The sequence below is a fragment of the Raphanus sativus genome, chromosome 3, assembly GCF_000801105.2.
Source record: "Raphanus sativus cultivar WK10039 chromosome 3, ASM80110v3, whole genome shotgun sequence".
Taxonomy (NCBI): domain Eukaryota; kingdom Viridiplantae; phylum Streptophyta; class Magnoliopsida; order Brassicales; family Brassicaceae; genus Raphanus; species Raphanus sativus.
In genome coordinates, this window is record NC_079513.1 from 23,689,976 (window position 1) to 23,701,987 (window position 12,012).

Below are 12,012 nucleotides of genomic sequence, written 5' to 3' on the forward strand. Positions count from 1 at the left end.
TCTTGGACTAGGATGCTGCAACATTCTAGGATGAGCATTGATCACTGTCTGGATTGAACAAGGAAACATTGGTGAAGGTGAGTGCCAATCAAAAGTAGGTGTTCTACATGTCCAAAACAATGGGTAACACATGAAACTGAATGCATGAGTCTTCAAAATAAAGGCCTGGAATGATGGATACTCGTGTCGGAGCAGGGTGCTATCACACTTTGACTCTGAGTTCGATCACTGTCCGGACTAGGCAGAGGAAGAATCTACCATTTGAAGTAACCCAGCCGGAGTTGGGTGTTACAACACTTACTCTCTGGACTTGATCAGTTCTTCATTAAGAATGGTAAATGACCTCTTGGTGAACCTTGAGATTATTATGGTCGTGCTGAGGAGAAGAAGTACACACAAGATACTTGCAGTGTTTCCAGACCATACAGATAAGTGTTATAAAGGAGTTGAAGTTTGAGTGACAGTTTTTGGGAAATCTCGTCTGTGACAGCTACTCGGCTGAGAAATAGCTACAGACTTGGGTTGAGGTCATTGATTTACTCTTGAAATTCTTTTGATGAATACCTATGAGTTAGCAATAATGGCAGTGGTTCTTCTCTCGAACAAAGGACACCTCTGTGTGTCGTGTCAGAATGTACAGTCTCTAATGGTTACTAATGGTTTGTTTGTCCGTGTGTCCTGCTCGAAGTCCTTATCTCTCCCTGGTTCTCTTGCCTCTGTAAGTGAATGTCTTTCACACTTGGTTCAAATTTGACGCTGTTGGACCTGATTCTATTTTGGGTTATTATTAGAACTTATGGGCTTTTGTGTAGTCTCTAATGACCCAATTTCTGAGCAATTTATTCATAAGGCTGTCGTTGAGGACGAGGCATTTTTGGTTTTCTTGCACAAATCCAACATGCAGCCGCCTCGAAGGAGTACTCGCTTGAGTCGATCTGTGAGCATGCCAGCGAACGATGAACCAATTTGGGTCAATGCTCCAACTCCCGGTGAGTCCTCGAGGGGGAGTAAGAAGCGTGTTCGCCGTCATCGTTCTCCATCTCCGTCCGACCCACCAGAAGTCGCCGCAGATTCTGTGTCTGAAGATGACGAAAATGGTGAGAACCACACTGATGTTCCCATCGAAGAGACTCTTCTCCCAAAAGCACCCAGATACGAAGAGAGTCGAGCCATGTTTCAAGCTATGTATGAGGCTAATCCGGCGTATCTCCGTCCATCAAGACGCCCCCTCTCAGCTCGGTTTGCTACAATGGCTGCTCGTGGTAGGTACTGCATCCTCAGAGACAAAAACTTTGTGCCACAACAGCGCTTGGTTCTCTCCAACAAGAAGCTCGCAGAGGTCAGAGAAACGGTGTTCCATTCCGGTTTGATCTACACCGTGGTTGACTCTGACGCCTTTCAACCAACCGTGATTCGTGAGTTTGTCGCTAACCTACCTGATGCTGAGGAGAGAGATGATGGTGTCGCCGTGTATCTCAGAGGTTCAGTGGTTACTCTGACTCCGGGGCTTATCAATTCTCTGTACTGTATTCCTGGTTCTGAGGATGACCCAAACTGGCGCGATGAAAACATTGATAAGGTGTGTACTTTTCTGTCTGGAGGAAGAGTGAATCGCTGGGAGAACATGGCATCGAAATTTCTCACCTCGTCCAATCAAGTCCTCTACAAACTTGTGTGTGCAAATTGGCTCCCCACCATGAACTACACCTCCATGAATCAGGAACGACTCAAGTTTGTCTACATGATGTATCATCACCGAGGTTTTGACTTTGGGAAGATAGTCTATCAGCAGATTCTCTCAATGGCAAAGAAGGTTCTGACTAAGGAGTCTCGCAGGATCACCTATCCTACTCTTATTCAGCAAGTGCTTATGAGTCAGCGTGTCATACCACCGGATCCTAATGATTGTGAAGAAATGGGCTTTCCCAAAGCAGTGGTCAAGGACAGAAAGGCAGGGAGAGGAACAGGAGCTGACTCCAGTCTTCCTGATCTTGCAGCAGACATTGATCGTCTCATTGCAGATCTTAAGAACGTTCGTGTTCGTCTGAGGAGTAAGAGTATCACTTCTTTTCCTGTGATCTATGACTTTCGTTGATTGATCTATGTGTTTTTATCTGTATGTGCACTTAAGCAGGGGGAGAATATGGTCCGCGTGATGATGGAGAAAATGGAGGAGGAGAAGAATCTGACGAGAGTGATTCGTTCTAGTGGCTTTGTTCGCATTGTCCTAGTCTCTTATGTGTTATGATATGTTTAGTCTAAACTATCTAGTGTGTCAATTTGCGGATTAGTTGTGAGGCAGAATGATGTATGAACCTTTATGTGCTTGGCACTGATTTTCTAGACTAATCTATGTGCGGTTGCTATTGTGGCATCTCTCTCACTTTGTTTTTCACTATTGTGCGGTTGTGGTTTGGTGTGTTACCATGTTGAATGTGCAGGTTGCTTAGGGTGACACATTCAGATAAAAAGGGGGAGAATGAAAGCACCAAGGATTAGTGCTTGTGAGACAAGGAACAAGATTGGTGAGTTACACATGCGGAGCGTTGAGTAACACGTGGTGACGCGAGAAAGTAGCTGAATGATGACGTGGCGATGAGGAAATCGTTTGAACCTGATATCTCGGAGATATGAATAACGATGGAGATTTGTATGTATCACGATATCTCAGGGGAGATATTGTGAGAGGTGTATATAACCAAATTACTGTGGGTAGATTTAGGTTACGGTTTTAGAGTTTTTGACGTGCTTAAGCAAGAAGAGTGTTCTTGAGAAGCAGTCGTATAAGGAGAGTATCCAGGTTGGGATAGCTTGTCCTGTGTTATTGTCGAGTGACAAGATTAGTAACTGGTCCGTCTCTAGTCGTGTGTGACTGAGTATAAATCGGATTAAACAGATCTAGAGAGATTGTTTAAAAGGTTTCTAATTAATCAAGGAAGTGTTCTTGGAAGTTCTGTGTGTTCCTTATTTGTTTACTGTCCCTGAACTTTCACAAGCAACAAAATTTAGAAATCCAAACCCAGAAGACGAATCTGCTGAAGCTAGTAGTGAATCTAAGAGGCAACGAGAGAGCTCCGGTGTGGTTAGACCTTTCTTGTTCAACAATCTAACTATACACTTCTCTATATAAATTCGAAACCCTAACCCATTAAGCTATATTGCTTGTTCTCTAAGTTTCTCCTGTTTAGATTTCTCTGCTCTACTTTAGAATGTATTCATGTTCAATATAATATGGTAGAATGTTGCACATGCATATATATTCCACTGAATAGTCTGTATTTAGTGTGTATTAACTAAAGATTCAAATAACTTTTGTGTTAAGCTCTTTAAGTTTCGTACTGTGATGCAGATCTTGTGTCTGAACCTGAAAACAAAACAATGAGCGAGAGAGGAGTAGCATGTCGTCGCAGAACTGGAGAAGACAGGATAAGCTTCTTTCCCGACCACTTGCTGTGTCAGATACTCTCTGATGTTCCTACAAAGACGGCTGTAATGACTAGTGTTTTGTCCACCAGATGGAGAAATATCTGGCTTTGTATACCTCTCTTGGATTTGCACACTGATGATTTCCCTAACTTCACTGCCTTTGCAAGCTTCATCTCTACGTTTCTAGATTTCTCTAAAGGCTCATCATGCTTACACAAGCTCAAACTTGATTTGAACTTTGGGAGACAACGACCTATTCAAGATATCTCTAGTGAGTCATCATCATGGGACCTTGCTTTTGCGAGAGGTTATCTTGATCCCTATTACTTGATAACAATGTGGATCGACATTGCAGCTACACGTAAAGTTCAATATCTAGATATCTTCTTACATCCTTGGAATTTAAAGATAATTCCACTAAGCATCTACACCTGCGAGACTCTTGTATCCTTGAAACTCCATAACGTGTCATTGGCTGATTCCGAGTATGTCTCTCTACCTTGTCTCAAGACCTTGCATTTAGTAGACAACACATACGCTAGTGATGCTCTTCTTGAGAAGCTTATCTCATCTTGCCCGGTTCTTGAAGATTTAACATTTGTTAGAAAAGGAAATACAGAGTACGACTTTGATATTTTACGAGTGCGTTCTCAGTCATTAAAGAGTCTCGTAGTTCTTCTTAATGGTAAGGAGTGGTGGTACAAAGCTTGTAGGGTTGCTGTGATTGATGCTCCTGGACTCAGCTATTTGAGTCTTCAAGATAACCAGTTAGCATGTTATGTAATAAGCAATTTGAGTTCACCTGACAAGGTAAACATTGATGTCAGTTTTGAAGTGGACAGTGATCTAGCTACTCTAATTGGCTCCTCAAAGAAAAGTGTAGTGAGAAGTTTCTTCACCATGCTCTCGAACGTAAGGGACATGACCATAAGTCAAACAACTTTAGAGGTATGCAAATATTTACAAAAATGTGTCAATGGATTTGATTAATTGAGCATTTTGAATGAAATGTTTTTCTTACTGTGTTTTTGAAGGGCATATGGCTCTACTTGAAACATGAACTGCCTCTGTTTCCTTACTTGATCAGATTACAGGCGGTCTTGTATAACTCTGATTTGGGAAATTTTCCAAACCTTCTTGAGAGCTGTCCAAATCTCAAATCCATTGTCTTGGTAATGAAACTTTATTCATTTTTATTATATGGTTTTATTCACATCATTATTTGATAAAATATAAAACTCATGCTATAGTTCATCTATATTTCTTGAATGATTTTATGTGCAGGAGTTGAATAATTTTAGGAAGGAGGGACTACTTATTTTCTCATCATCAGTTCCGGAATGTTTAAGATCATCCCTGGAGTATGTTGAGATAAGAACACCGATAGGAGGAGTAGTAAGTGAAATCGAACTTGTGAAGTACTTCCTCGAGAACTCTGCGGTGCTCAAGAAGCTTAAGATGTGTTTGCGTCGTGGGAGAATGAACGAAGAGTCAAATATCTTGATGGAACTCTTGAGATTGAGGAGATGCTCTCCTTCTTGTGAAGTTGTTGTTGACCTTGAAGAGTTAGGAGAAGAGGCTTGTCAAAGTATGAAAAGATACTACAACTTTTTTTAATACACGCAGTTTCAATTTTAAGAACAAGAAATGGATTTTACTCTGGTTTTAGAATTGATGAATGTCTGTATTTTTGAAGACCTTTTAATACTAGATTTTTAAATATTATAATATTAATATTGGATTATTATTTGTTTTAAATGTGATTTATTTTTTTGTTATATACAATATTAAATTTTGTTTTGTATCTTCGGATTTTTAGCGAATATAAATTATTAATAACACAATAAGTAAATAATTATTTGAATTGTTATATATTCTTATGTCAATTTTATATTATTCATATTCATTAATATTTAAAATTTTGAAAATAGTTTTATATATATGAAATTAATTGATTGTATTTAAAAAAAGTATTTTGTTAATACAATTAATTAAGATGTATTTAAATTATTATTTAAAAATTAGTTCATATTGGTATTTGTCTAGTAGACAGTTAAGACTCATAGCAGTCAATTTTCAGTTCAATTCGGTTTAGTTGGAGTTTATTTATATTTTAGAGTCAAGGTTTAATTCAGTTTGGTTGGAGTTTATTTATATTTTAGCTTGTTGGTTTTGTCACTTTGTGATTAAGGAACAAATATTGGTTTTACTCTGGTTTGGAAAATTTTATATTTCTGTTGTGATTTAATTTGGTTAGATCTTTGATGGAAAATAATATTCAATTCAGATTATGAAATTAGAAGGAAATTAACTTCATGCTTAAACGGTAATAGTTAGTCAATAAAATGATGGTAAAGTGGTTTCATGATTCAAAAAAGTATTCTTTCTCAATCCAGCACTTTTCATACTGAAATTACATAATAGTTATAAAATTGCAATTTAGATAAAAAATCTTAAGACAACAAAAAAATAAAAATAAAAACAAAAACCAGTTTCTTTCATCCAGAACTCCCAACTTCAAAACTTAGGCTCTGCCCTTTCCTTTTCCTTTGCCCTTGTTGTTAGAACCAAATTGCTTGCCAGAATTGAATTGCCTGTGCACACCATTCATCAAACTACCATCATCAAACGGTTCAACCTAAAAAGAATAAATCATTAAGCTCAAAGAAAGAAAGAAAAGACTCTCACTTCTTGTTAGAACCAGCACCGGAGGGTGATTGACCTCCAGATTTAGGGCTCTGGTTAGCATTCACAGGACTCTTTCCACCCTTTTTAGCCGGGTGTGGTGTAGCTGGTTTTGCCTTCTTTGCTGAAAGAGATGCTTTGGAAGCAGCAGATTCATTAGGCCGCTTTTTGTTGGACACCACAGGCTTCTTAGGGGTCTCATCATCTTCATCCTCAGAATCATCTTCATCCTCTGAATCATCCTCGTCAACATCCATCTACAAAAAAATATCATCACCATAGAGAATTGTCAGTCTTGTACAATATATTATCAAAGGTAGACAAAAAAACACAAATCATAGATAGAACCACTCACTCCTTTCTCAGAGTCTGACCCATCCTCTTCAGAATCATCCTCCTCGCCAGACTCATCATCATCATCATCATCTGATTCAGGCTTCACTTCCTCCACAGGCTTGGCCTTTGGTTTCGAGTCAGCCTTGACAGTGACAGCTGCAGGAACTGCTGCAGCTTCCTCCTCCTCTTCTGAATCAGAGAAGTCCTCCTCTTCGGGCATGTTGGGGGATTTGTATCCGACAAAGTGGACACTTCCGCTCTCCAAACTGTGGGAAAGCTCAAACTCCTTCTCAAAGACGAGATCGAAGCTAATCTGAGGAATGTTGCCTTGAGAGAGTGTTCCCATCACAAGCTTCTTCCCATCAACCGTCACATACAACAAAGCGGTCTCTCCCTTCTTCCCTTTATCAAGTGATGCCTATTACACAACAGAGACAAAAACAGTTTAAGAAACTGAACGACTAATCATGAAACTGAATTAAAGTTATTAACGAACCTGGGAAACATGGATGAGTGTTTCAAAATCAGGCTTCACTTTAACTGACTTCCCTGCTAGAACTTCAACTCCTAATCACATTTAATAAAATAAGTCGTCAGTTTCACAGATCAATCACTACATCTAACTAAACAGACGGACCAAAGTAAGCTATAAAGGCAGCTAAGTATGAACACATGATTCAACAAGTTGTCAATTAATAGACAAAGCTGAAATAAACGCAGAACAGGTTGTAAATTAAAAGACAAAGCTAACATAGAAAGAAGAATCATACCCCAGAATTCCATTGTTTGATGATTTTGAGAAGAAAGATTTGAATAAAAGAAGTTGCAGCTAAAGAGGATGAAGAGAGGCAGAGGTTTCGGGGGCAATTTATAATACAGAGAGAGAGAGGTTTAGGGTTTTTGTGTTGAGTTCCTACGGCGCCGTTTTGATTGCGCGGCGTAACGCTCGAATGTAATTGGAATGAATATCTGCGTAATTAAAAAATTCACGTTTTGAAAATTTTGATATTTTTATATGATTATTATTTACATATTTTGGTAGAGATTCTCATAAATTAAAGATTGTCTTCCTTACTAGAACTGTATACATGACAAAAGAATTTAAAAATTACGTGACAGAGAAATAACCGAGACTGTGATCTTGGGCTTCTCTTGCTGGATACATCGAAGAAAACCAAAAAATAAGCCAGAGCTTGGACTTGGGTCTGTGATTTTGGATGATTTTTTCCATTACTATTGGGGTCCAAAACTGTTTTTTTTTTTTACGTAAGAACTAAGAAGTGAGTGTCTAAATTCTGAAGATACAAAGAATGTAATTCTGTCTTGAGTGGGTTCGGGTATTGTGACCTTCTTCCTAAATACATGTATTTTTTACCGAATTAAAAACATGATAGACATGTAAGACTGAATATCACCTGACAAGCCCATAACATAACAAGCATTTGCGAGCCAAGTCATCCCAAACCCCAAACTGTGCCTTCATACCTCTTAGTTTTAGCTAAAAACAAAGGGAGAGAGAAAATAGTGAGAAAGGAAGCTATATACTCAAGATAGAAGTATCCATTACAGAGCTACCCAAACAGATGAAGCAAATATTTGAACTTAGACCCTCAAATTTTAATGTTATATCTAAAAGACTAAAACTCAACTTGCATTGTCATTTTCTTCATCGAAGGACACGCGCAAAGTTTCAAACTCAACTCGTGAAAAGTCAAATGCAGCTTGTAAGCCATGTTGCTGGCTGCAGCAACTAGCGATAGCAGCTAAAATGTTGTTCGTTTTGCAGTCGCTCGATAAACATTTTTCTCTCAGCCAAACATGATAAACTGTTGTTTTTAAAGTATACGTAAGAGGAAATTCTTGATCTTGTCAACGTTTGAATCTAAGAGCTGACAATCTGCTACCAGTTGGTAGAAAATGTTCTAACAAATACTCTCCATAGAATGTTTAGCTAACTAATTTTACCGATGGAAAATCTATAGATATAGTGATTCTCGGGTTATCAATAGATGCTGATATTATGTATTGAACTAAGGGTTTAACTGGTTTCTAGCTGTACTATATATCCGCAAACGCAGCTTTGTTATACACTTTGCATTTATTTACTAATAGCAAGTAAGCTACTTAACGAATTATGTGAGAAATGATTAATTACTTTCTCTCTGCGATCAATTTGGTGTTGGTGTTAGTCACTTAACGTATAACGATTAAAATACTCGATTGCTTTTGTTTTTGTCAACAACAAAAAGCCCTTTTCTCAGCCTGGCTATATTTTCTCAGCCAAGAATTCAATCCAGAGAAATAACATCCATGCAGAAGGAAAATTTTGATATACCACTGGATACCACACTCAACTAGAACATCCATAGATATCGTGATTTTTTGGGTTAATATAGATCCTGATGATATATTTAAAATCTATGGATATCTTATTCGTACTCATCCATAACCGAGAGGCATAGCAAGTTGACTACAAAGGAAGAAAAACGAGGGAAAATAAAGAAACCAATTAGGTATAAATAGAACTAATTTGTTCATACGAATTCTAATTTAGTGGGAATCGGAATCGGAATCGGAAGACGTGTTGTCTGCGATGACAAGATCTTCAAAATCTTCTACTGCGTTAAATTTAGGCCTTGGATGTCTACAAAATTCATCAAACTATCATCATCAAACGGTTCAACCAAAAAAAAAGGAATGGCTTGCCACATCATTAAGCTCAAAGAAAGAAAGAAAAGACTCACTTCTTGTTAGCATCACCACCGAAGGATGATCCACGCTTTTTACATGGGTGTTTTGCTTTCTTTGCTGAAAGAGGTGTTTTGGAAGCAGATTCGTTCGGCCTCTTTTTGTTGGACACCTCAGGCTTTCTTACTTCTTAGGGGTGTCATCTTCTCCCTCATCCTCGGAATCAACATCCATCTACAAAATATCAATCACCATAGAGAATTGTCAACCAAACTAGTCTCATACATATATTATCGAAGGTAAGACAAAACACAAATCATAGATAGAACCACTCACTCCTTTCTCAGAGTCGGATCCATCCTCTTCAGAATCATCCTCATCCTCATCCTCGGCTGATTCAGGCTTCACTTCCTCCGCAGGCTTGGCCTTTGGTTTTGAGTCAGCCTTGACAGCATTTGCAGTGACAGCTGCAGGAACTGCAGCAGCTTCCTCCTCCTACTCCTCTTCTGGATCAGAGAAGACATCCTCTTCCACCATGTTGGGGGATTTGTATCCGACAAAGTGGACACTTCCGCTCTCCAAACTGTGGGAAAGCTCAAACTCTTTCTCAAAGACGAGATCGAAGCTAATCTGAGGAATGTTGCCTTGAGAGAGGGTTCCCATCACAAGCTTCTTCCCACGAACCGTCACATACAACAAAGCAGTTTCTCCCTTCTTCCCTTTATCAAGTGATGCCTATTACCAACAGAAACAAAAAAAAAAAAACAATTAAAGAAACTGCACAAACTAATCATGAAACTGAACAAAGTTATTAACAAACCTGGGAAACATGAATGAGAGATTCAAAATCAGGCTTCACTTTAACTGACTTCCCTGCCAGAACTTCAACTCCTAATCACATTCAATAAATAAGTCAGTTCCACAGATCAATTACTACATCTAACTAAAACAGTCGGGAAAAGAAACTTGAAGCGAAAAAAATATTAACAGACCAAAGTAAGCTAAGTATGAACACATGATTCAACAAGTTGTAAATTAATAGAAAAGGCTGAAATAAACGCAAACAGGTTGTAATTAAAAGACAAAGCTACATAGAAAGAAGAATCAGACCCCAGAATTCCATTGTTGATGGTTTTGATAAAGAGAATGAATGAAGAAACTGCAGCGAGAGAGAGAGGGGATGAAAAGAGGTAGAGGTTTATTCAAAAACTAAATTGATTTTTCAAAGTGTCCTAACATGCATTGAAGCTTCTTCTCAAAAGTTCACAAGTTTTCTTAGAAAAAAAAGTAATAAAAAAATACAAAACCAATGAACTCCTCTCTCCTCGCCTCTTCTGAGTGATACCGTTTCATAACTGTGCAGTGGGCCCCACGCAACGTGGCGGCACACTATAGGTCAATATTTTTTTTTTTTTTTTTTTAAAGATATCAAACGAAAAAATGAAAAAAAAAATAATAAAATATTAGTATTGTGAACCCCAATTAAGGGTTCACTGATGGGCATGTCCTAACATGGTAGATCAAAGAATTCAACAGATAGATCTATAATTAATGACCGAGGTATTTTTTTAAAAAAATTATTGATGTCTTATATGACATTATGACCTAACGTCCTCGATCAAAGAGTTCTTTTTCAGACTATCTCTTAATATACTAATCTAGGAATGAATGTAACCACTTATTATCACCGGAATAATTTTCAGAATCCGTAAAAAAAATATACGGTTCCATCTACATATATATTATTCTTTTCATTAAATTAATCATAAAATTAAATAAAAATATAAAATTACTATTTTCATTTCTTTCTTAAGATAAAAGCTACGTCATTACAAAATATGACTAATATATATATATATATATATATATATGACAATTAATAATTTTAGTAATAAAATTCTGATAACAATTTGTATCTCATTCATCATTTTCGTTTAATTTATATTATTAAAATAAATTAAAAATCAAATTAATTATAAAAATAAAATTTAGATGTTTTGTATATGTTATATTTTGAATTAAGAAAACAACTATGAATTACTAAAACTGTTAAAATTCTTATGTTAATTTTTTTATGATCAATGGTTTTAACATTTTTATCTAACAAGAAACACATGATCTTAAAACCACATGAGTAAAAAATATGATACAAATCTCTTTTATTTATGATTTTTTTTAAAGGAAAACAACTATTAAACGTTCTTTTACAGTTTATAGGGTTTTAGAAAATGAAACTAATATTACATAATCTTCTACAATTATATTTTTTATGATTTAAAAAATAAAATTACCTCAAATAATTTTTTACAGTTAATATTAATTTTAAAAAGTTGCTACTTCTAAAATTCGTTTTCTAATATCACTAATATTTTTACAAATTTTCTTTGTTAAGTAAATAATATCTAGTATCATGTTTATCACTAAATTTTTAAAAGTAAAAATTACTATTAAAAAAATTTACAATTTCTTGTCAGGAATTAAAATAAAAATAAAAAGAAGTATTCTTTGGTTAAGGTTTTAAAAGGAAAAAGTATATTTTACAAATCTCTTCTATTTAGGATCTAAAGTTAAAAGAAATTGTTTTTACATAATGGCAGGTTTTTCACACATTCACTTTCTATCTTTTTATTGAGAAAGCTTAATCCTTAATATATATGTGAAATATATGTAGCTAATATGGTTTATAGTAATTAACATACAATCTAAACTATTAAAACTGAAGTACATTTAGTACTTGACCCTGACTTTTCCACAATAACTACCAACCTATGCCACTCTTCAAAACACTGTAGTTTTATATTTTGTTGTCCCATTAATTTGGCAAACCAAAAAACGTTTGTTACACCAATCTGTCCCATTAATTTCGTAAACCAAAAT

The 12,012-nt window shown here is 36.4% G+C and overlaps 3 protein-coding genes across 4 annotated transcripts; 1 reads left to right on the top strand and 2 right to left on the bottom strand.

Moving 5' to 3' along the window:
- Positions 1-2,811: 2,811 nt before the first annotated feature.
- Positions 2,812-5,067, top strand: LOC108845555 (putative F-box/FBD/LRR-repeat protein At5g22670). Of its 2 annotated transcripts, none has more exons than XM_018618747.2 (4): positions 2,812-3,082; positions 3,350-4,374; positions 4,461-4,598; positions 4,711-5,067. In XM_018618747.2, exons 2-4 carry the CDS (start codon positions 3,379-3,381, stop codon positions 5,041-5,043), a joined length of 1,467 nt encoding a protein of 488 aa, XP_018474249.2. In that variant the 5' UTR covers positions 2,812-3,082; positions 3,350-3,378; the 3' UTR covers positions 5,044-5,067. The 2 variants fall into 2 exon arrangements, with proteins under 2 accessions (XP_018474249.2, XP_056861606.1); XM_057005626.1 differs by having other exon boundaries at positions 2,812-3,077.
- A 705-nt stretch (positions 5,068-5,772) lies between these two features.
- LOC130494711 (histone deacetylase HDT2-like) lies at positions 5,773-7,357 on the bottom strand. The gene is made up of 5 exons (XM_057005166.1): positions 7,218-7,357; positions 6,944-7,014; positions 6,467-6,865; positions 6,115-6,368; positions 5,773-6,020 (listed from the first exon to the last, which is right to left on the bottom strand). Exons 1-5 carry the CDS (start codon positions 7,228-7,230, stop codon positions 5,951-5,953), a joined length of 807 nt encoding a protein of 268 aa, XP_056861146.1. The 5' UTR covers positions 7,231-7,357; the 3' UTR covers positions 5,773-5,950.
- A 1,496-nt stretch (positions 7,358-8,853) lies between these two features.
- On the bottom strand, positions 8,854-10,403 carry LOC108845820 (histone deacetylase HDT2). The gene is given in 5 exon segments (XM_057005167.1): positions 8,854-9,091; positions 9,192-9,369; positions 9,472-9,870; positions 9,956-10,026; positions 10,246-10,403. Coding segments are annotated over 4 exon segments (534 nt in total). The 5' UTR covers positions 10,259-10,403; the 3' UTR covers positions 8,854-9,091; positions 9,192-9,318.
- Positions 10,404-12,012: the final 1,609 nt, after the last annotated feature.